Raw genomic sequence first — 23126 nt, 5'->3', positions numbered from 1 at the left:
AAGGGAAAACCGGAAGTGTCGGGCGAGAGCGGCGGGGGTGAGGCGGCGGTGAAGGCTGGTGAGGTGGGCCTGGGCCCGCCGGGCTCCCTCCGTTCCTTTTCTCCCTCCCTCCGTTATCCCAACCCCACCGGGGCTCCGCCATGGAGACGAACGCGCCGAAACGGAAAGAGGCACGAAAGTCGCTACGCATCAAAGTCATCTCCATGGGCAACGCGGAGGTGGGGAAGGTGAGAGGGCGGCCATTGGCTGTCGGGCGCTGAGCGGCAGGGTAACTGTCCAATCGGAAGCCGCTTATGTGACAGGGCGGGACTGCGGCCTGAGCTAGGTTTTGATTGGCTGGCGGCTGCTGACAGGTGTCATGGCGGCGGTGGGGCCTTGCTCCGAACTGTCTGTTGGAGGCTTGTCAGTGCATTCAGTATTAACGTGAATCCTAGGCCCACAATGCGGTCACTTCCCATTGAAATTCCCCTTTTTCTTTCTCCCAGAGCTGCATTATAAAGCGCTACTGTGAGAAGAGATTCGTGCCCAAGTACCTTGCCACTATTGGGATCGACTATGGCGTCACAAAGTAAGTTCCTTCATGGTGGGCTGTGTGGGGCTGCAGGCAAAGGGAGGACACCAGCGGTGCTGTTCTCTATCCCCTATACATTGTGGTAGAGAAGCTGGCTGCCCGTGGATTGGATGGGAGCACACTCCGCTGGGTGAAGAACTGGTTGGATGGCCGGGCCCAGAGAGTTGTGGTCAATGGAGTGGAATCCAGTTGGCGGCCGGTCACAAGCGGCGTCCCCCAGGGCTCGGTGCTTGGGCCGCTTCTGTTTAACATCTTCATTGATGATTGATGATCTTCATTGATCTTCCATCAATTGATCTTCATTGATGAGGGGATTGAGTGCACCCTCAGTAAGTTCGCAGACGACACTAAGCTGGGAGGGAGTGTTGATCTGCCTGAGGGGAGACGGGCACTAGAGAGGGACCTGGATAGACTTGATCGATGGGCCAAGGTTAATGGAATGAGTTTCAACAGGGCCAAGTGTCGGGTCCTGCATTTTGGTCACAACAACCCCAGGCAACCCTACAGGCTTGGGGAGGTGTGGCTGGAAAGCTCCCAGATGGAAAGGGACCTTGGTGTGCTGATGGACAGTCGGCTGAATATGAGCCAGCAGTGTGCCCAGGTGGCCAAGAAGGCCAATGGCATCCTGGCTTGTATCAAGAATGGTGTGGTGAGCAGGACTAAAGAAGTCATCCTGCCCCTGTACTCAGCATTGGTGAGGCCTCACCTCGAGTACTGTGTCCAGTTTTGGGCACCTCAGCACAAGAAGGACATGGAGGTACTGGAGCAGGTCCAGAGAAGGACAACGAGGCTCGTGAAGGGCTTGGAGAATCAGCCCTACGAGGAGAGACTAAGGAAGCTGGGGCTGTTTAGTCTGAGGAAGAGGAGGCTGAGGGGAGACCTTATTGCCGTCTGCCAGTACCTGAAAGGTTCTTACAGTGAGAGTGGGGCAGGTCTCTTCTCACTAGTGACATGTGACAGGACGAGGGGAAATGGCCTCAAGTTGCGCCAGGGCAAGTTTAGGTTGGATATTAGGAAGAACTTCTTTACAGAAAGGGTGGTTAGGGACTGGAATGGGATAAACAGGGAGGTGGTTGAATCGCCATCCCTGGATGTGTTTAAGAGCCGTTTGGATGTGGTACTCAGGGATATGATTTAGCAGAGGGTTTTTAGAGATGGGGTACTGGTTAGGCTGCGGTTGGACTTGATGATCTTCAAGGTCTTTTCCAACCTGGGTAATTCTATGATTCTATTGCTTTTGAGTGACTGTTCTGCCTTGAGTCAGGCTTGCTGTGGAGCACAGTGCAGAGCCACAGAGCATTTCAAGTAACCCCTGGTAACATAGAACCCCATCGCCACTACTGCTTTCCTCCTTGTTGACTAACCCTAGGGGTAATTTTCTGTCCATTAAACCCCAGAATCAGAACTTACTATTGATTTATCTGAGGCTGATCACTCAGCTCCCTCTCCACAAAGGGCTGCCCAGAGAAGAGAGTATTCCAATGAAGACACAGTCTGCACAGGGACCGAAGTGGAGCCTTCTGAACCATTTCTTACCTCTCCTTTCAGAGTACAAGTCAGAGACCGAGAGATCAAAGTGAACATCTTTGACATGGCAGGGCACCCATTCTTCTATGAGGTAAGGCAGACACAGCTCTGGGCACCACACCACATGGTGGTGTTTCTGTAGCATTTAGCAACTGTTAACTTCCTTCAGCATCCCTGGGGGGGCTTAGACATGAAGTCCATCCTGTATCTGAATGATGTGGCTGGTCCTGGATCATCTCTCTGCTTCATGCACAGGGATGCACACGTAAAATGGGTCACTTGATCAATTCTCAGACCTTACTGTCTCCCCAGCAGTCAAAATGACACTTTCTTCCTCTTTTTCTGTTGTGCAGAGATTGATCTTTTTGGAGTTGATCCTGTGATGGCCCTGAGATTATTCCAGTATTACTTGCTTAGCTTTTACTGGTATAAAAAAGCTTTTGGTTTTTTGTTCCTGCAGGTGAGGAATGAGTTTTATAAGGACACACAGGGAGTCATCCTGGTCTATGATGTTGGACAAAAGGAGTCTTTTGATGCTCTGGATGCGTGGCTGGCCGAGATGAAGCAGGAGCTGGGCCCCCATGGGAACATGGACAACATTGTCTTCGTTGTCTGTGCAAACAAGGTAGGCCATGGCAGAGAGCCACGTTTCTGTTGCAAGGTACTCAGTGCTCATTGTGTTCCCAGCATGAGCCAAGCTATTGAGCTCCCTATAGAAGGGAAATATTATTGGGTTGTAGGAAAGACTTTCTAAGAGCTTGTGTTTGAGGAGTACTGGAGGCCTCATTTCAACAGGGGTTGGGGAATATGGTGATCATACATTGGTTAGAAAGGGATCGAGCAGAGATTACATACTCTCTGGGTCAAATCAGCTCTCAGAGGCCTTTTCACACTTGTCTCTGCTTTCTGTCCATGCTGCCTCCATCCCTTCAAGATAAACAGTCAGCTTCTCCAACCAGACATCATCGTTCTTGGTGCTGTGCTCCTCCAGCTGTCACTGCAGTCCTCGACTGGACTCTGACTTTCCCTTTTCTCTCTTTTCAGATTGACAGCACAAAGCACCGCAGCGTGGATGAAAGCGAGGGGCGGCTGTGGGCAGAGAGCCGGGGCTTTCTTTACTTTGAGACATCGGCACAAACAGGAGAGGGAATCAATGAGATGTTCCAGGTAACACAGAAAGAAGGCAGTGACGGTACAGACGCTGTATTTAGCCAGGAGGGCAGATTGCAAAATATTCTCTGATTCTGGATCCCACAAAGCTCATTGGCCCACTGCCCCAGACGATTTTGCCTAGTGAAGTGACACCCCTAGAAAGATATAGCTGCTTAGTTCAGGGTCAGTACTGGTCCCCTCAGTCCTAAGTTGACCTTTGCATTGCATGGCTCAGAGCTGATGATCGTTCTGGTTGTGCTGGGAATGTGACCCAGCAATGCTCCTATTGCTGATTCAAGTGTAGCATGGAGCTTGAAAAGCAGAGGGAGAGCAAAGCTGTGGGGAGCTGTGGACATTCAGCAGTTATGCAGATGCATCTCCCGCACTTGAGGATCAGTGGCAGAAGTGTGCAAGTGTCACTGCTGCTGCCTTCAGGAACCATTTCCTCCTGCTAACTCCTTCCTGTGCCCGTAGACATTCTACTCTGCCATAATTGACCTGTGTGACAACGGGGGGAAGCGTCCCCCTTCCAGCATGGGGGTCGGCTTCACTAAAGAGCAGGCAGATGCCATTCGGAGGATCCGCAACAGCAAGGACAGCTGGGACATGCTGGGAGTCAAGCCTGGAGCCACCAGGTGAGGCAGACTTTGGTATTTGCCAGTCAGTCCATAATGTTTCTGTTTGCCTCTGTGGACTCCTAGTGAGGTGCCTGCTGCTCACACAGCAGCCAGGTACAAGTTATCTAGCCACAGAATTAGGGCAACGCAAAAGAAACTTTCTGGCCTGTGCATCAAATTTCCCCTTGTACTAGACAAGCTGGGCTGAATGTAAGGGAGAGAGTGCTGAACATGACAACTTCATCCCTTCCAGCTACCCAGCTCTGTATCCTGTCTCCAGGCTGAGCTGTTTGTAGTCACTCATTTGCTAACCACGTTCAGAGTGGCTTCAGCTTTACCTTTCTTGCTCTCTCTAGATTGAGGGAAGCTTTTAGGCTGCTGTAAGGCTGCTGCCCACGTTATCAGAAAGTGATTGCAGTTCTTCCAGCGTTACCTCCCACAAGACAAGCTTTCCTCTTGCCTTCGTCAAAAGAACTCTAATTAGGTAGAATTGGTTAATACTCGTGTAAGAGGTTGGATATTGAATCTTCCAGTTCTGCTGAGTGACTTGGGCAGCTAAAACAAAGCCCCAGAGCTTTGTCTTAACTTTTCTCTCTGAAACTCAAGAACTGCCCCTTTGTACCCTTCATGGAGAGCACGGAGGGTGGATTTTTGGATAACGTACATCATTCAACACCCTCCAGTCAGCTCTCTGAAATGGAGCTGTTGAGCACTATCTCTCTTCCAGTCCCTCTGCATCTATGGGCAGAGATCAGCAGCTCTGCAGAGCAGGTTGTGCTGTGATCACCGGCACGGATGGACTCACCTCCCTCACTGGGTGCCCCCCTCTCTCCATAGCCTGCAGCAGGAGATGAGGTGTCTGCCCTGGACCAAACACCAGGGCTTAAAGGGCTGACGTGATGTGCGGTGCCTTTGCCCTGAGTGCGTAGGCGGTTTGATGTGGAGCTGAGTCAGGGTGCGTGTGCCCCCACGCTGTCTCCCAGCTTTCTGTGCTTGTGGTGCCAGAGACTCAGCACACAGGGACACATGGCTCAGGCACGTGTCTGCAATGGTGAGTGCACTGTGCACAACCATAGAAGAAAACAAAATCATCGAGTATGGAAAGGACCTCTGGAAATCATGTAGCCCATCCCCTTTGCTAAAGCTGGTTCTCTGAAGCAGGATACACAGGAAAACATCCTGATTTTGAGTATATCCAGGGAAAGAGACTCCACAACCTCTCTGGGCAGCCTGTGTCAGTGTTCTGTCACTGTCAAAGTAAAGTGTTTTCTCACGTTCATGTGAAACATCACGTGTTCCAGCTTTTGCCCATTGCCTCATTGCTGAGCACCACTGAAAAGAGCCTGGCCCCATCCACCTGACACTCACCCTTTAGGTATTTATAAGCACTGATAAGACCCTTTCTCCAGGATGAACAGTTCCAGATCTCTCAGCCTTCCCTCATAAGGGAGATGCTCCGGGCCTCTGTAATCATCTCTATAGCCCTCCACCAAGCTCTCCCCAGCAGTTCCCTGTCTTTCTTGGTCAGAGGAGCCCAGAACTGGACCCAGTGCTTCAGATGTGGTCTCACCACAGCAGAGTAGAGGCTACATCTGACTTCCCAGATAACTTTCCAGGTGTAGGACTCAACACTCATTGAGTCTCATCAGGTTCCTCCTTGCCCAGCTCTTCAGCTTGTCCAGGTCTCCAGAAGGTGTGTCAGCCTTCTGGTGTGTCAGCCGCTCCTCCCAGCTTTGTATCATCAGTGAACATGTTGAGGGTGCACTCCATCCCTTTGTCCAGGTCACCAATGAAGATGTTACCCAGCTGTGTTTAGTGCAGGGGCAGCTCCTCACCTTACTGTGCTCAGCCAGCAGAAGCAAGGCGATGGTTGTCTGCCACTCTGGGTCCCCTCACTGTATGTCTTGTGTTATCTCCTAGAGATGAAGTGAACAAAGCCTACAGAAAACTGGCCGTGCTGCTCCACCCTGATAAGTGCGTGGCTCCTGGGAGTGAAGATGCCTTCAAAGCTGTGGTGAACGCCCGAACTGCACTGCTCAAAAACATCAAGTAGGGAACAGAGCTGCTGAGAACTGGAAACCTTCCCTTCCTCCAAGCTGGTTCCCAGGCAGCTACACTGCCATGGGGCACCTCCCTCCTCCTCAGATTCATCCGCTGGCTTGGACAAACACACTCCCACCACCAACCATGGGTACACAACTATAGTGTGATTGCAATGAGTTGTAGAGGGGGCAGAGCGCTGAGGAGGGGAGAGGGACCCCTCCAGCCTTCCCTGTATCTCTGGCCTCAAGTTGGCATAAGTGCTGAAAGCAGTGAATTGCCCACTTTCCCAGCTGTTTTGCACTTGCCACAAGCTACCAGCCACGGAGGAGGTTGGATACACAGCTCTAGCCTTGTGGTTGCAGTGAGGGTAGGTTCGGTTTGAATGTAAGGCTACATGGGATGGAAATGAATGAAGGGTTATGTAAAGGCTGAAGGTGGGATGAGACATATTCAAGCCTCATGCCTAGCATCTGGCCTAAGAGCTGCTGCACCTGAAAGCGCTCAGGGTCATGGGTTAGGGATGCTCAGGACAGCAGCCCCAAGAGCTGCAGCCCCAAGATCTACATGCTCTCTCCTTTCCTGCCCTCTGCTAACCAGCTGCACTGCTCTGACAAGCTCTGGGGAAATGCCCTTGTTCCTGGTGGAGGATTGTCCTCAGGTGTGGATGGCCCTGGCTGTTTGCAGACAGATGCAAGGTGCTGACCTCAGGGTCCCCCTATCTTCACCCACACCTCAGAGCTGCATGTTGGTGTTGATGAGAGTGGCGGCTGGCTCTGCAGGCCTGCTTGAGAGGAGCTGAGAGAGTAACTCCCCGCATGAGTTACATCCCCAAAGGGAATGTGTTAGGCCTGGCTGTGTAACACAGCATCCCCAACAGTCCAGCACCCCACTCACATGTGCCAGTCTGTGCGCCCACTTGGCCCCGTGTCTCCCTTGGGTTAGGTTAGCAGTAGAGGGGCTTGTTCTTCCTCTGCCCTGCCAGCAGCAACGTGTCACCCTGCTTTACTGGTTATGTGACAGGTTTGTTTCTGCCTCACTGATCAGCAAGTGGGTCTGGGCTGTTTCTTCTTAGTCCCAGCTGCTGCTTTGTTAGAATATTCTCACTGATTCAAAGAGGAGCACTGCTGGTAACCCCAGGATCCAATGGGATCCTGAGCGAGGTCAGAGCCGTGATGACTGGCTGACTCAAGTGGGAGATCCCTTGGGATGCTGTGATTTTGTCAGGAGTTTTGTTACCTGTTGCTGCTCTGTGAGCTTGGCAGAGAAGGACAAGACACTGAGCTGTGAGACTGAAGCCACTGAGTGAGTGAGTGAGTGAGTTTGTGCCCGTACCTCACCCAACTGCTCAGGGGCTCTCCAGCTCTGTTGTACCACGCACGATCCTTTTGCTTCCCAGGTGATGCCTGCTGCCGCTCTGAGGTTCCTCCTGTCTGTTTACAGAGCTGACCGGATGGTTTGGGGACGATTATATACACGCATGTCACGTCTAGCAATGCCGGTGACCTTCTAAGTTGTGTTATTTTTATAAATGAACCCCCCCTCTCCCCTCCCCTTTGGAACAAAAGAAGCCCTATGAGCTGTCTTCCCTCTGCGACTGCTTGCTGTTAATGTTTAATTGCCCTTTGACTCATTTCTCTCCGCCCCAGCTGGGTCTGGCTGAGGCTGATGGTGAAGAGCTGCCCTGGAGGGTGATGGAGGCTGTGAATCAACTCTGCAGGAGGGGAGCCGGGCTAGAGGAGAACGATGTGGCTCCTGCAGGGGTTCTATGTGGGATGCAGCGGGGCCTGCAGCTCTCCCCGCCTCCCTTTAGGGGGCCCTTAAACACCCAGAGGCAGAGGGATGGCTCCATCCTGCTGCATCTCAGGCCTTGTCCTTGGTTGGACACACTGCTGTGGGTCGGGTATTGTGCTGACCAGGGTATGGAATAGACTGGGGCAGCCTAAGTTCTGTTTGCTCACAGACCCTTTAAGGTCTCACAGCAGGATGGGGATAACCCCCAAGCACTCCAGAAGCCTCCTGAGAGCTTCGGCACTCTCATTTTGGTATTAATTATTACACAGAAGCAATTACTCCTCCTGGCAGTGGTGCCGGGATGGTCTCCTATTACAGCTGCTGGCCCAGAGCTCAGCTGAGGATGCTCGGGTATCTGGCAGGTCTCCTTCAACTGTGGTCCAGTGGCATCTCTATCAACTCTGAAGCACTGCCAGTTTTCCATACCAGGGATGCAAGAGAGGAGCAGGCAGTGGCTGAAACACGAGGGAACTGTTCTGAAGAGCTTTCAATGGGGTTATCAGCCCCCTATGGGGGTGGTTTGGGCAGCCTAGATGAGAGGGACGTACGTGTGGGGAAAGCCTTGGTTTGCTCTGCTCCTCGGGGTGTTGGAAGGTGGTTGTCACCCCAGAGAGAACCGTGGGGTGGATGGCCCAAGCATCTCTTGGGTTCTGGGTTTGGGGTCTCTGGCACCAAATGAGGCTGAAGGCACTTGGTTCAAGAGATGCACATCCTCACGGGGACTGTCTCCCTGGTGCAAAGAAGGAGGGTGGGAAGGACAGAGCAGGGAGCAGCACTGAGTAAAGCAGCTTGGGATGCTGGAGGGGGGCAATATGGGGAACCCCGCCGGCACAGGAGCACTGCCAGCTACCCGAGCCCCAAAGCAATGCCCCCCCCCCGCGCTCCCCAACCTTCCCTGCAACCCAGGAAGGGCCACGAGCGGTACAACCCCTCCCAACTCACCCGCACCCCCCCGCTCCGGCTGCACCACGGTCTCCCCGCAGCCGGCAGCGAGAGGGTTACGGAAGGCGGGGACGCACCGGGGCCGCACCGGTACGGGCACGGCCGGCGGTGGGCTCCCTCCCCCGGCCCGGGGAAGCCCCGAGCGAAGCCCCCGCGGGGCCGGAGCCCTCCGGGATGCGGGAGGAGAGCAGAGGATGCTGCCGGGAGCGGCGGGGCCGCACCTGCGCTGCCGCAACCGGGAGGCGGCGGGGCTGGGGCGGGGGCCGGGAGGGAGGGAGCGGAGCGGCGGGGCCGGGGCAGCGCCGGGGTCGCCCCCGAAGCCGGCTGCCCTCGAAGGAGGGGCAGGGAAGGAGGGAAGGAGGCATCGCGACATTTTTCCTCTCCGCGTCGCTCCGCTCGCAGCCAGGCAGTGCGCAGGGGCTGGGCAGGCCGGCTCGGCACGGCTCCCGGCCTTCGCTATTTATAATCCCCATCGCCTCCTCCGGCCGCTCTTCTGCGCGAAGAGAGCCCGGAGAGAAGGGCTCCAGGAGAGGAGAGCGACCGCGGGGCTCCGCCGAACGGGGACGCTGAGGGCGATGTCCCGCTGAGCATCTTTTCTCCGGGGTCGGAGTGTGAAAAGCATCGCGATGCCGAGGAACAGGGATTTCTCGGAGCCCGAATACTCGGCCGAGTACTCCGCCGACTACTCGGTCAGCCTGCCGTCGGACCCCGAACACGCCGTGGGCCGGACCCACGAGGTGACGGTACGCAGCTCGGGGCCGTGCCTCTGCCTGCCCCGTTTCATGCGCCTCACCTTCGCTCCCGAGTCCCTGGAGAACCTCTACCAGACCTATTTCCGTCGCCAACGCCACGAGACCCTCCTGGTGCTGGTGGTCTTCGCCGCCCTCTTCGATTGCTACGTCCTCCTCATGTGCGCCACGGTCTACGCCGCCGACAAGTTGGCCCCGGCGTTGGCGGCAGGGACCGGGTTGGCAGCCCACGTGTTGCTCTTCGCCCTCTGCAAATACCGGCTGCTACCCGAGCGCGCCGCCCGTCGCTTCCTGCCCTACGTCCTTTGGGTCCTCATCTTGGCCCAGATCTTCTGCTACTTGGGCCTCAACTTCTCGCGCTCGCCCGAGGCCAGCGACACGGTGGGCTGGCAGGCCTTCTTCGTCTTCTCCTTCTTCATCACGTTGCCTCTGCGCCTGGCGCCCATCGTGCTCATCACCGCCGTGTCCTGCGGCGTCCACACGCTGGTGCTCGGCGTCACCGTTGCCCAACAGAGGCAGGATGCCCTGGATGAGGGCACGCTGCTGAGACAGGTACGTGGGGATAGGGAATGGGATGTGGGGGACCTTGGGGTGGCATAAGGGTGAATCACAACCGTTGAATCATTATGGTTGGAAAAGAGCTCTATGATCACCAAGTCCAACCATCAACCCGTTACCACTGCATGCAGTCACAGAGAATCGCTCAGGTTGGAAAAGGCTTCTGAGATCCCCAAGCCCAACCCTTCCCCCCCCATCTTGCCCACTGGTTGTGTCCCTCAGTGCCACGTCTCCACGGTTCTCGAATGCCTCCAGGGGCAGCGACTCCACCACCTCCCTCCCAACACCTCAGCGCTCTTTCCCTCATGTCTAACCCAACCCCCCATGGCACAACTCAAGGCCGTTACTTCTCATCCTATCCCTAGTTAGGTTGAAGAGGCCAACTGTGTTCCCGTGGCTTAACCCCGCGTTCATGTCCATCTCTATGCTTTGGCCTTAGAGCTGCTTTGATCCGGGCACTCAGAGCTGATGGTGGTTTTTGCTGGTGCTCCCCTAAAACATCCCCATGGCACCCATGACACAGACCTGGCCTCAAAGCCACAGGTTTGACCCCAAGAGCCACCCAAGGCGTGTAGACAAATGGGCTGTACTTCGGCTGCTGGGGAAACTGAGGCACAGTGGGTTGAGGGGGATCCCCATCCTCCTTGCTAAGGGGTCCCACTTGTGCTGATTTCCCCTTAAATTGCAAAGATGGTTTCAAAAGGCCATTTTTAACCATAGCCTGGCAGCAGCCCAGCATGGGCCTTCTTCCAGGCTCACAAACCAGAGCATTCCCAGAAGGATGGAGCCAGGAGAACGGAGTGGCCCCAAGCAGGCACCAGCTCCACAGCCCTTCAGCCCTGCAGCCTCCCCACCATGGGGCTGAGACCCACCGACCCCCACAGTGTTGGAGTTTCATTGCGAGGCTGCTCGGCTTGAGGATGTTTTGGGAATTATTTCCTGCCAAAGAAAATATAGAGAAACAGCATCCCCGAGCTCAAATGCAACCCTAGGGATGGGCCACCATTTTGTGCATGGCAGCAAAAGATGGGGATGCAGAGGTAGAGAGTGGTCCTTGGCCCATCACCTCAGTTATTTCCTGGGGAAATAACAGCTGGACAGTGTTGTCACTGCCCCAGAGCAGTGGGTTTTGCATGAGGAGGATGAGCCAAGCCCTGCTGATGTCCCCCATGGCCCATCCATCTTGGGTGCTCCAGCAGACAGCACACGCAGCGTTTCCAGGCCTGCCGGTAGCACGGCCTTTTACAGGGGATGGGCAAATAAAAGGCAGAGCTGCAAACTTGTCCAGCGGTGGTTATTGACAGTGGAAAATCCTACTGGAAGTGCCCACACTGCCCTCTCCATGCATGCGTTCCATGGGAGGATGCTACGGAAACCTATGCAAGCAGTGGCTATCCCAGGTTTTGCTCCCTGCTTGGGCACGGCTGGTCCAAAAAATGCAGACCCAAAGGAGCTGTATGCAACAGGGACTCCATCTCCTGCCTTTGCTCTTGGCACTGCAATGAGATGGTGACGATGTGCCCAGAGCTGGGGTTTCTGCAGGCATCCCCCCCCCTGACCAGAAGTGCCTGCATTCATCATTGCTGTGGCACCGGCGAGTCCGGGGCCAGCAAAACCTTGGCAACGCCGCATGCCTCAGCCTCTGCTTGCTGCAAAAGAGGAACATTATGTCCAGAAATAAACATCATACGCTTTATTATTATGGACGTTTGTACGGCTCCCCGAGGGCACTGCTATTAATAGGATGAAGCAGCGGGTGCTGCTCGGGCCCGGCGCAGCCCAGGGGGGTTAATGAGAGATGCCGGCAGCTTCTGCCCTGCTTCATCTGTCCAGGAGGAGCCCACAGGCTGAATGGGGCTGGGGGTCTGGGGCTCTGGGTTTGGTGGTGCTCCATGCCATGAGCCAGACAGGATGCATGGGACTCGGTCCATAGAATCATAGGGTCATTAAGCTTGAAAGGGACATCTGTGGTCACCAAGTCCAACCCCAGCCCGCCCCCTCTGTGCCCACTGCCCACATCCCTCAGTGTCACACCTCTGTGCTTCTTGAACAGCTCCATGGATGGTGACCCCACCACTCCCTGGGCAGCTGTGCCACTGCGGCATCGCTCTTCTGGAGAAGAAACTGTTCCTACTATCCTACCTGAACCTCCCCTGGCACAACTTAAAGCCATTACCTCTCATCCTGCAATGGGGTCTCCTCCATCCCCTGCTCATGGTCACTCACTGGGCTGAACCATTGACTCTGGATGGCCCTTATACCTGCAAGACACTGGTGGGGCTGGAGGAAAATGGCACAGTCTGCAGCCCACCATGGAGCTCCTGTTGGATGGTTTGGGACTCGAGCATCCCTGGCACAGCGCAAGGATGTGCTTGGCTGTGGTAGATAGCCATGCGATGTGGGGTTTTGGGGTAGGCACGTCTCCATCCAGGCGGGGTTCCCAATGACCCCGTGTGTGCCGAGCAGTGCTGAGCTTGGTGGAATGGTGCATTGTCATGACAACTGCTTAAAAATAGAGAGAGGCGGCTGGTTTGAGGGTTTCTTCTCCGTGCCCACCTCCAGATGGTTCTCACTTGCCAGCTGCCATGCCGGGGCTTCCCGGGAATCCCGAGCTGCAGGGATGGAGGATGGGAACATGCTATGAGAGCTGGGCTGTGAGATACAGGGATGGGGAGGAAGGGTCAGGAGGTGGACACTGAACATGGTGGCAAGTCCTTGGTGGAGACAGGCTGTCACTCAGTCTTTGCCCTAGGGTGGGAGGGCTTCTCTGTGTCCTCAGAGCTGCCTTCAGCAGAACTGCAACCTGCCATCGTGTCCTGCCTGCCACTCTTTGCCCTTCTAGACTAAACAAACTGGATTCTTTCAGCTTTCACTCATCAGGCATACTTTCCATGAAGGATCCTTATTCTTGTTTCCACTGTTCCATTGATGGGGTCTGATCTATGGGCCAGGTCCAGCACCATACTCACAGCAAACAGAATGGGTTTTCAAGGGCAGCAGCACCTGGGCACATCCACCTTTGGTACTGCCACCTTATAGCCACGGTTTTGGCTGCTGGAAGGGTTGGGAGCACGGACACGTGTTTAGGGTTTGGCCATGTTTTCATTATCTTCTGCACTTCAGCCTCTGCAAAGCTGTCTCCAAGGCAGCTCCTGCCCCTGCGGACCCACTGCCATTTTCCAAAACACCTCTGCAAGCTTTAATGAGGCAGTCAGCCCTCAGGGGCCACGAGGTCTCCTGTCGACCCCTCCTGCAGATCCACTGCTCAGTGGTAGTCCCCACTAAGTCCCCCTAGCAGCTACCCATGGCTGTGGCATGGTGGCTTGCACTCAAGGTTGATTACATGTCTTCCATCATCGGAATGCTTTCTCACCCCAACTCATCCCCGCAGATCCTGTCCAACATTGCCATCTACCTTTGTGCCATCACGGTGGGCACCATGTCCTACTACATGGCTGACCGCAAGCACCGCAAGGCCTTCCTGGAAGCGCGGCAGTCCCTCGAGGTCAAGCTCAACCTGGAGGAACAGAGCCAGCAGCAGGTAGGAGCCGTGGCTGGGGACAGTGTGGGGACAGCAAGATGGGGCACAGGTGGCTGGCAATAAGGATAAGATGACAGGAGGTGGGAACTGCGTTTCATTGAGGACTCTCCATGGTAACTGTCTTCTTCCAGGACCTCGTGGCTTCTACCATGGCCACCTCCAAGCTGTCCCCATCCCCATGGCAGGTCCCTGTCCTCATGTGTAAGCTTTGGGCACGACCATGTGGCAGGTCCCTACCCCATTACACAGCCACGTGGCATGACCATGCAGTAGGTCCCATTCATCAGGCATGGACATGTGGCATGTCACTGTCCTTGGGCTGAGCCACATTGCAGGTCCCCAGGCATGACCAGGCAGCAGGTCTCCATCACTGGACATGGAGACGTGGCAGGTCCTTGTCCTCAAGCATGTGTCTATGATCACAGCTACACAGTAGGTCCCTGCCCAGTCACAGACACATGGGATGTCTCTGTCTATAGACAAGGTCATATGGCAGGTCCTAGTCCTTAGGCACATCCCTACTTTGTGCACATCTGTGGGCATGGCCATATGTCACGTCCCCATCGTCAGGTGTGACCATATAACGCTGCCCTGTCCTCAAGCAAGGCCACACAAGAAGTCTCCGTGTGTCAATCCCCAGGCAAAGCCCTGCAGCATTTCCCCATCCCCAGCCAGCAACGTCCCCATTGGGCTCTTGGCCATCTTGCTTCTCACGGGGCTGATCCTGCTATGAGGACAGGAGTGATAACAGCGCGTGGAGAACCGGCATGGTGTTGACAGAAGGCAGTTGGAAAAGCTTCATTTTCTCCAGTCGGCGTCCAGTTATGAGCCCAGCTAATTTTAGCACCTTATCTGGGGCCTCTCTCCCCATCTCCCATCTCTTATCTGGTTGATCCGCTGCCAGCAATTTGCTCCCAATGGCAACAGAGATGCGTGTTGGGTCCAGCCCACTGCTTCTTGGGGGTAGGGAGGGGAGGGAGAGGACCAGCATAATGCCCACATCACAAAGAGCACTTTGTGGCCTTTATCCCACCAGCAATGCCCCGTACATTGGCTGCTCAGTAGCTTTGAAGCTTGCAAAGCCATTGGGTGAATTCAGGGTTGTTCAGCATCGAGCCCCAATGGACATCTGGGGAAATCCCTGACTCCTTTCCTCGCAGCAGGGTCTCACTGTGTGCTGTTTGTATGGTGGCAGCACTGAAAGCTGCCAGGCAGGGATATGGAGCTGTTCCTCCAGCAACAGCCCCGTCGTGCACAGAAACCCAGGGGAAAACCCACTTCATTACCAGCGTTAATTAAACATAGCACAGATCCTCACGTGCAGCCAGCTGGGGGATGCATCCCCTTTCCAGCTGCGGGGCTGTGGGGAAAGCAGGGAGTGTGATGTCCCCCATGGGTTTACTCCTCCTTGGGGCCAGTGCTGCTGTCCTATGGGGTAACATGTGGACACACCAGGCCTTTGAATAGAGAAATCCTCCGTGGTGTAGTTGCCCCAGCCCCAGGGCAGTTTGCAGGGATAGAAAATCAGAGAATCACTCAGTTATTCAGGTTGGAAAAGGCCTCCCAGATCCCCAGTTCCATCCCCAACCCACCCCCCCATGCCCACTGCCCACATCCCTCAGTGCCACATCCCCACGGTTCTGGAACAGCCATGGACGGTGACCCCACCACCTCCCTGAGCAGCTGTGCCACTGCATCACTGCTCCTTATGAGAAGAGATGTTTCCTGATGTCCAACCTGAACCAGCCCTGGCACAACTTGAGGCCATCACCTCTTCTCCTGTCAGTAGCAGACATTGCTGCAGACCCTCCAGTGCTGGCATGGGTTTTTGGGTTGACCTTTGCCACTCTTTGTCCCCATGGAGAGGGGGCTGCTCAGAACAGCACGTGCACAATGTACTTACACTTATTTTCCTGCCCCATCCTCCAGGAGCGGCTGATGCTCTCCATCCTGCCCAAGCACGTGGCGGATGAGATGCTGAAGGATATGAAGAAGGACCCGAGCCAGAAGGAGATGCAGCAGTTCAACACCATGTACATGTACCGCCATGAGAACGTCAGGTAGGGCTGGCTCCTACCTATGCCATGGTCAATGGGGAAAATCTCTCAATTTCTTGTATTTAGGGCCAGAAAAGCCCTAGAAAGAGGTTCAAGGGGGAGGGATGGGGAAGGGGGGAAGGAGGTGGCTAAAGCAAAGGGCAACAGGGGACAGCTGCCAGCCAGACTATGGCTTGGGGCCACTTTTTGATCCAGACATGATTTGCAGAGCATCGTTTCCAGCCACGTCCCAAAATAGCCTTTAGGGGACATAGCTGAACCGATCATCGCAGTCATGTCTGTGTTATGGGAAAAGAAATTCTCACTGCAGTTTCTCCTCGTGTGGAGCCCATTTGTAACGCCTTGCTCCCCACAGCATCCTCTTTGCAGACATCGTGGGCTTCACACAGCTCTCCTCGTCCTGCAGTGCCCAGGAGCTGGTGAAGCTCCTCAACGAGCTCTTCGCCCGCTTCGACAAGCTGGCAGCCGTGAGTGTCCCTGCTCATCAGGAAGGGGATGGGCTGGAGATGCCCCATGTTGTACATGGCAAAAATAGAACCGGGAAGGGGTGGGGGCCCCCACTATCCGGGCTGCAGTTGGCCAAGTCTTCAGGGAGGCAGTGAGGGAATGGAAAATCAGATTATTTGTGTCCCTTGTGAGCACGGAAGAGCTCAGCATGGGCAAGGATGGAGCAAGCTCTGCCTGGGAGAAGGGTGGGAGGAGCCCAGCTATGGGGAGGGGGCTGATACCGTGCCCCTTTCCTCAGAAATACCATCAGCTGCGCATCAAGATCCTGGGTGACTGCTATTACTGCATCTGTGGGCTGCCCGACTACCGGGAGGATCACGCCGTCTGCTCCATCATGATGGGGCTTGCCATGGTGGAGGCCATTTCGTAAGAGCTCCTTGGGATATTCCCCAGGGTGTCCTTGTCACTATTCCCAGTATGTCCTTATCATCATTTCCAGCACAACTTAGAATCATAGAATGACTTGGGCTGGAAGAGACCTTGGGTTGGAAGGGACCTGGAGACCCATGCTATGGGCAGGTATACCTCCCATGGACCAGGCTGCCCAAAGCATCATCATCTAGCCTGGCCTTGGGCACTGCCATGAATGGGGCACCCACAGCAACCTGTGCCAGTACCAGTGGTAGTGTCACTGTCACCATTTCCAGCATGTCCTCATTGTATCTATCATGTGCTGTCCCAAGGGTGTCCCTGGAGTCTAGCAGAAAGCAGGGAGGACCCAATGATGGCTACTGATATAGGCAGGGGCTCCTGGTGTCCCACCAGGGTCACCCCATTGGGCTTCTCCAAGGCAGGACACCACACTACCCTTTTCTGTCTCTTCTCCTGTGCCAAGTGCACTCAATTAAGGAAGGTTTTATTGCCCTGGGGTTGGAAGCAGGAGGGGAAGTGAGTGACTCCCATGTCACCTCCCAGTTATGTGCGGGAAAAGACCAAGACAGCTGTGGACATGCGTGTGGGAGTGCACAGTGGGACGGTGCTGGGCGGCGTGCTGGGCCAGAAGCGTTGGCAGTACGACGTGTGGTCCACCGACGTCACTGTGGCCAACAAGATGGAGGCAGGTGGCATCCCTGGGTGAGCATCTCTTGGTGGGGATGGGACGTGGTGTCACCATCCCATAGCCATAGGGTAGCACCAGTTCATGGCACGTCATGTCCCGCAGGCGTGTGCACATCTCACAGAGCACCATGGATTGCTTGAAGGGTGAGTTCGAGGTGGAGCCAGGTGAGGGTGGCTCTCGCTGTGAGTACCTGAAGGAGAAGGGCATCGTCACCTACCTCATCGTGGTGCCCAAGCAGCCTCTACGCAATGGCATCAATGGGGTGGTGAGTAGCGGTGTGGGCACCGGTGCCACCGCAGCAGGTGTCTTTGGCACATTGTGAGCCACCGCCTCGGCCTTGCAGAAGCTGTCACTGACCTCATCCCATGGAGGCTCCCCACTGCTCGTCAACACCAAGGAGCGCAATGGCAGTGTCAGCTTGGCGTGCACCAGCCCTGAGGAGCCTGATGAGCCCGACGCCAGGGTGAGGGGCACCCTGGAGAACGGAGAGGAGGATGGAGAGGTATGGTGCATGGGAAGCACCTCTTTCAGCTTGTATTTTGGGGACTGCCATGATGACCACACCACAATGGCCTTAGTATTCCCAATGATGCTTTGCTTCGTGGTACAGGCTGTGAACCCATCCTTCCCCAACCCGCGGCGCCGGCTGCGACTACGGGACCTGGCTGAGCGGGTAATCGACGCGTCGCAGAATGAGCAGGAGCTCAACAAGCTGCTCAATGAGGCCCTGCTGGAGCGCGAGTCTATCCAGGCGTGAGTCACTCAGCTGGCAGTGTGACCCAGCCCAGCCCTGTTGGGTTCTGATAGCCAATGTTGCTGGCAGGCTGAAGGGGAAGAGCACCTTCCGGCTCTCCATGCGCTTCATTGACCCTGAGATGGAGACACGCTACTCAGTGGAGAAGGAGAAGCAGAGCGGTGCTGCCTTCAGCTGCTCCTGTGTTGTCCTTTTCTTCACTGCTTTGGTGGAGGTCTTCATTGACCCTTGGTATGGTGGGGAGACGCTGGGGATGGATTGCCCCAACTTGCCTACGGTCCCACAGGGCTGTCCCATCCTGATCTGTCTCATCATTGATCTTTTTGTGACAGGTTGGTGGCCAACTATGTGACCTTCGCGGTAGGGGAGATCCTGCTGCTCATCCTCACCCTCTGCTCATTGGCTGCCATCTTTCCCAGGGTGAGAGTGGGATGGGTAGCCTCAGGGGGTGGGGACACTAAGAATGGGTGAGGCCTGGGGGCTGCTTTTCCTCCCAACGCCTTCCCCATCTATATTTTGTGCCACCCCATTATCCACTATTCTCTCTATGGCCACTGTGATGTGTCCCACCTGGGTGAAGTCCCTTGTCTTCTCCTGGCAGGTCTTCCCCAAAAAGCTTGTGGCCTTTTCCACCTGGATTGACAGGACTCGCTGGGCACGCAACACCTGGGCCATGGCTGCCATCATCATTGTTACCATGGCTGATATTGTGGACATGGTGAGACATGGGGCCAGCACAGGAACCCGCTCTGACCTTCCATGTCCCAGCAGCCCATAATTGTGCACAGCCCCATGCACAGTCAATCGTTAAATCAATGAGGGCTGTGCTGAAGCTGGGGAGGATTTTAGCACCCAGTAGTTGGGGTGTCCTCCTCTCTCCCACAAAGTACTCCAGCTCTTGGGGACACATCGTCACTCCCTGCCCCCCATCCTGATCCTACCCTCATGCCCCCAGCTCAGCTGCCAGCAGGACTACAGCAGGACAGGCAATGGGACGGTGGTGCCACCACGGCCAGGCGGCTGCTGGGAGCAACCCAAATACTACAGCTACATCGCCGTGCTGGCCCTGGTGGCCACCATCATGCTGGTGCAGGTCAGCCACATGGTCAAGCTGACTCTCATGGTGCTGATCACTGGGGCAGCTGGCACTGTCAACATCTACGCATGGGAGCACATCTTCGACCAGTACGACCACCGCCGCAACCAGCAGAGCATGTAAGGGACGGTAGGGGCACGGTTAGGGAGCATGGCCAAGCCTACCTCCCACCCATGCCTTGCCACATCCCCCAGCAGGTCCTCACTGGTCCCCTCCAAGTACTCCATGACAGCCATGATCTTCATTGTGATGCTCAGCTTTTACTACTTCTCTCGCCACGTGAGTGACTCAGCCTCCACAGGAATCCCCTTTCTTCCTTTCCCTCTGTGTTGTCACTACAGCCCCAAGCCTGATTTCTGCACACTCCAAGGAAGCACGGTTGGTCCCCAACTGTGGAACCACCTCCAGCTCTTCTCCATGGAAGCCTAGGGCTACATTGGCACCTCCAACTCCCCAACACGATTTAGAGCAGGCAGCAGCTCCAGAGCCCATGCTTTCTCCATGAAGGTCCCAATGCCTCACTTGAGGTCTTATGTCTCCCATTACGGTTTCACCTTGCCCCACAGCCTCCACCCAAGCCTGGATCAGCCCCAGACCAACTGGCATACTCCTAGTGCTGGTGAGGCCCTGCTGCACCCATCTCCCCCTGTCTGCAGGTGGAAAAGCTGGCAAGGACGCTCTTCCTCTGGAAGATTGATGTCCATGACCAGAAGGAGCGGGTCTATGAGATGCGGCGCTGGAATGAGGCCCTTGTCACCAACATGCTGCCTGAGCACGTGGCCCGGCACTTCCTGGGCTCCAAGAAACGGGATGAGGTGAGGGTCACCCAGGAACACAGATGTTCTGTCCCACAAGCAGCATCCCCGAGAGTCCTGGCTACATTTAGTGATTCAATCTGTTTTGTTTTGTTCACGGTCTTTGTATTTGGAAAGGTTGCCAAAGACTCTAGTCAAACATCTTTGTTTGGATGGAGATGATTTCTTGGCCATGCAAAGGACTGCAGAGCACCCTTATTTTTTCAGATGGAGGAGGGTTGGGTTCGGAGGGTTGGGGCTTGCTGGAGGTGCAGCCACATCTCCATCTGACAGCCACTGTCCTTCCCCTCCCCAGGAGCTGTACAGCCAGTCCTACGATGAGATTGGTGTCATGTTTGCTTCTCTCCCCAACTTTGCTGACTTCTACACAGAGGAGAGTATCAACAACGGGGGCATCGAGTGCCTGCGGTTCCTCAATGAGATCATCTCTGACTTTGACGCAGTGAGTTGGGCTGGAGCTGGTCATGGGGGCAACACAGGGCTTTGACCAGTGGCCCCAGGTGCCTGAAGATCTATTCCCATGGCTCAGCTCCTGGATGAACCCCAATTCCGCTGCATCACCAAAATCAAAACCATCGGCAGCACCTACATGGCCGCATCTGGAGTGACCCCCGATGCTAACGCCAATGGCTACAGCACCAAGGTAAGGAGTCTTTATGGCAGGGGGTGGTGAGCAAGGGAGGCATTCCTGACCCACTGCCCTCGTAGAAGGAGAGCCTCTCGGATAAGGAGCGCTGGCAGCATTTGGCTGACCTCGCCGACTTTGCCTTGGCCATGAAGGTGACGCTGATGAACATCAACTACCAGTCCTTCAACAACTTCATGCTGCGCATAGGCAAGTTGGGGAACACGGGGCTCCCCATCCCTCCTTCCCTGTGAGTGATGGGACCTCATGAGGCCTGGGGTGACCTCATGCCCTGTCCTCCAGAGCAGACCCTGGGTGTCCCATCTGGATGTCACCAAGCACAGAGGTGACACCCACCCTGCTCTTGTGCAGGCATGAACAAGGGCGCTGTGCTGGCAGGAGTCATTGGTGCCCGCAAACCACACTATGACATCTGGGGCAACACAGTGAACGTGGCCAGCAGGATGGAGTCCACTGGTGTGATGGGGAACATACAGGTGGGACTGCATGACCTCAGCAACTAAGGGGACAAAACAGGAGTTATTCACAAGAGTTCACAGCCCTTGAAGCGCGCTGTGATTTGCATGGGAAGGGAAAGCACTGCCTGCAGTACGCAGCAGGGCCGGGAGTGGTTGATGGTTCCTCCAAGCTGGGAATGGGGCAAGGCATTGATAAAAGTAGGGTGCCTCAAGATGATGGGCAGCTCGGTGGGTGGGTAAACCTGTTGCCCAAGCAGCAAATAGGGATCCACGCTCCCCATGCTGTGTGCTGGGCAGAGTCCCCCCTGCCTCCCACCGTGTCCATTTGTCCCTGCAGGTGGTAGAGGAGACACACCTCATCCTGAAGGAGTACGGCTTCCGCTTCGTGCGCCGTGGGGCCATCTATGTAAAGGGCAAAGGAGAGCTGCTCACTTTCTTCCTCAAGGGCCGGGAGAAGCAGGGCTCCTTCGTCAATGGCTCATCCGTCACCCTGCCCCATCAGGTGGTGGACAGCTCCTGAGGGCCCGGTGCCTGCCAGCCAGCACAGCCACCGCCTCCCCAGCACCCAGAGGGGCAGCCAGGGGGGCCCAGCGCCCACCATCGCAGCCAGCAGGGACATCTCTCCCACTGAGGTCTGGATCTGAAACCAAACTCAAGAAACCAACCCCTTTGCACAACCCTTTCTGAGTCCCTGCTGGAAAGTTCCTTTGCTCCATCGTGCCTGCACACAAGCTCACACAAGCTGAAGTTTGGGGCTGGGGCTGCCTTTCCCCAGGCACCCCCGGGCTTTGCAGGGGAGGCGGCAGCATGGCACCCAAGTAGCATTGCGGGACCCAGCTGCCACGTACTCAGCACAAGGAGATCCAAACTCAGGGTCGGATGGGAAGACACATCTCTCCTACGCGCAGGAGCATCCGGGCTTTGCTGTTAGTCCATACCAAGTTCATCCTCGTCACAAACAACATAGTTAGGAGATCGGGGAGAGAGAGAGTGCAGTACCAACTTGGGCTCAAAGAAAAAATACAAAATATTGTGTATTTCAGATATATAAATATATATACATAAGAGTACAGATTGACATTTATATTTTTAACTGTGCCTGTTCGCCCTCCATGCACGCTGTGGTCAGCTGCTGTCACTGCTTGATGGAAGAGAGGACCTGGGACTGGCTGAGGAGGGACTGCGTTATTCAGCGTGACACCGCCAGGGCCAGGGGGAGAAGGGAGGCACACAGAGTGTATAATTATGCCACTAGTTTCTTGAATAGAAAGCAGTTGAATTTCAAAGTTTGGTTCTGCGTCTGGCTGTGTTCTGGGGTTGTGGGAATGGTGAGAAGGGCTTCACCATCTCTTTGAGAGGGATACTGGGTTTGGAAGGGCTCCCAAAGGGGAGGTTGATGGCTCTGGTGGCCAGAACTGGACACAGTATTCCAGAGGAGGCCTCACCAGGGCAGAGTAGAGGGCGAGGATCACCTTCCTCGACCTGCTGGCCACGCTCTTTTTAATGCACCCCAGTATGCCATCGGCCTTTTTGGCTACAAGGGTAGCCACTGCCCACTCGTCTATCCCACACTTCCTCAGCTTTGTTACATGGACGTCCTGGGAGACAGTATCAAACGCCTTGCTGAAATCAAGGTAGACTACATCCAATGCTCTCCCTCCACCCACCCAGCCAGTGACAATGTCATAGGAGGCCACCAGGTTGGTCAAGCACGACCTCCCCTTGGTGAACCCATGCTGACTTCTCCTAATAACCTCCTTTTCTCCCAGTTGTCTGGAGATGGCATCCAGCACAAGCTGTTCCATCACCTTTCCAGGGACAGAGGTGATGATGACTGGCCTGTCATTACCTGGATCTTCCCTCTTGCCCTTGTTGAAGACTGTAGACTTTGGCTATCCTTCAGTCTTTAGGCACCTCCCCCATTCTCCAAGACCTCTCAAAGACGATAGAGAGCAGTTCAGTAATGACCTCTGCCATCTCCCTCAGCACCCGTGGATGCACCCCATTGGGTCCCATGGATTTATGAGCATTGGTGTTGCCTAGGTGCTCACAGACCACCTCTTCCCTGACTAAAGGGAAGTCTTCCATTCCCCAGACACTGCCACTAACCTCCAGGGTCTGGGATTCCTGAGGGAGAGCTTTTCCACTGAAGACAGAAGCAAAGAAGGCATTCAGTATCTCTACTTTCTCAGCATCCCCTATTACCAGAACACCCCCCTCACTTAGTAGGGGACCCACATTC

At 55.3% G+C, this 23126-nt stretch overlaps 2 protein-coding genes across 3 annotated transcripts; both read left to right on the top strand.

The window, feature by feature from the left end:
• Positions 1–7491, top strand: DNAJC27 (DnaJ heat shock protein family (Hsp40) member C27). The gene is made up of 7 exons (XM_072333233.1): positions 1–227; positions 486–568; positions 2120–2189; positions 2559–2723; positions 3143–3265; positions 3725–3885; positions 5788–7491. Exons 1-7 carry the CDS (start codon positions 141–143, stop codon positions 5918–5920), a joined length of 822 nt encoding a protein of 273 aa, XP_072189334.1. The 5' UTR covers positions 1–140; the 3' UTR covers positions 5921–7491.
• Positions 7492–8969: 1478 nt separating this feature from the next.
• ADCY3 (adenylate cyclase 3) lies at positions 8970–22172 on the top strand. 2 transcript variants are annotated; one of them, XM_072331510.1, is made up of 20 exons: positions 8970–9944; positions 13342–13491; positions 15421–15551; positions 15904–16015; positions 16294–16421; positions 16971–17129; positions 17218–17380; positions 17459–17617; positions 17726–17868; positions 17939–18100; positions 18202–18289; positions 18471–18587; positions 18825–19084; positions 19163–19244; positions 19622–19780; positions 20076–20222; positions 20310–20423; positions 20489–20615; positions 20778–20902; positions 21222–22172. In XM_072331510.1, the coding sequence occupies exons 1-20, from the start codon at positions 9270–9272 to the stop codon at positions 21402–21404; spliced, it is 3384 nt and encodes a 1127-aa protein (XP_072187611.1). In that variant the 5' UTR covers positions 8970–9269; the 3' UTR covers positions 21405–22172. The 2 variants fall into 2 exon arrangements, with proteins under 2 accessions (XP_072187611.1, XP_072187610.1); XM_072331509.1 differs by having other exon boundaries at positions 9138–9944; positions 19160–19244.
• Positions 22173–23126: the final 954 nt, after the last annotated feature.

This window comes from Excalfactoria chinensis, chromosome 3, assembly GCF_039878825.1.
Source record: "Excalfactoria chinensis isolate bCotChi1 chromosome 3, bCotChi1.hap2, whole genome shotgun sequence".
Taxonomy (NCBI): domain Eukaryota; kingdom Metazoa; phylum Chordata; class Aves; order Galliformes; family Phasianidae; genus Excalfactoria; species Excalfactoria chinensis.
The sequence above is the reverse complement of the archived record's forward strand: the minus strand, read 5'-3'. Positions and strand labels throughout refer to the sequence as shown.

What these genes read in the sequence shown, in the direction of transcription:
- DNAJC27 (XM_072333233.1), top strand. Translation starts at nt 141, where the DNA reads ATGGAGACGAACGCGCCGAAACGGAAAGAGGCACGAAAGTCGCTACGC. An exon ending in GCAACGCGGAGGTGGGGAAG is followed by an intron (nt 228 to 485) that starts GTGAGAGGGCGG and finishes TCTTTCTCCCAG; the next exon opens with AGCTGCATTATAAAGCGCTA. An exon ending in ATCGACTATGGCGTCACAAA is followed by an intron (nt 569 to 2,119) that starts GTAAGTTCCTTC and finishes CTCTCCTTTCAG; the next exon opens with AGTACAAGTCAGAGACCGAG.
- ADCY3 (XM_072331509.1), top strand. Translation starts at nt 9,270, where the DNA reads ATGCCGAGGAACAGGGATTTCTCGGAGCCCGAATACTCGGCCGAGTAC. An exon ending in GAGGTCTTCATTGACCCTTG is followed by an intron (nt 18,101 to 18,201) that starts GTATGGTGGGGA and finishes TTTTTGTGACAG; the next exon opens with GTTGGTGGCCAACTATGTGA. An exon ending in GTGTGATGGGGAACATACAG is followed by an intron (nt 20,903 to 21,221) that starts GTGGGACTGCAT and finishes TTGTCCCTGCAG; the next exon opens with GTGGTAGAGGAGACACACCT.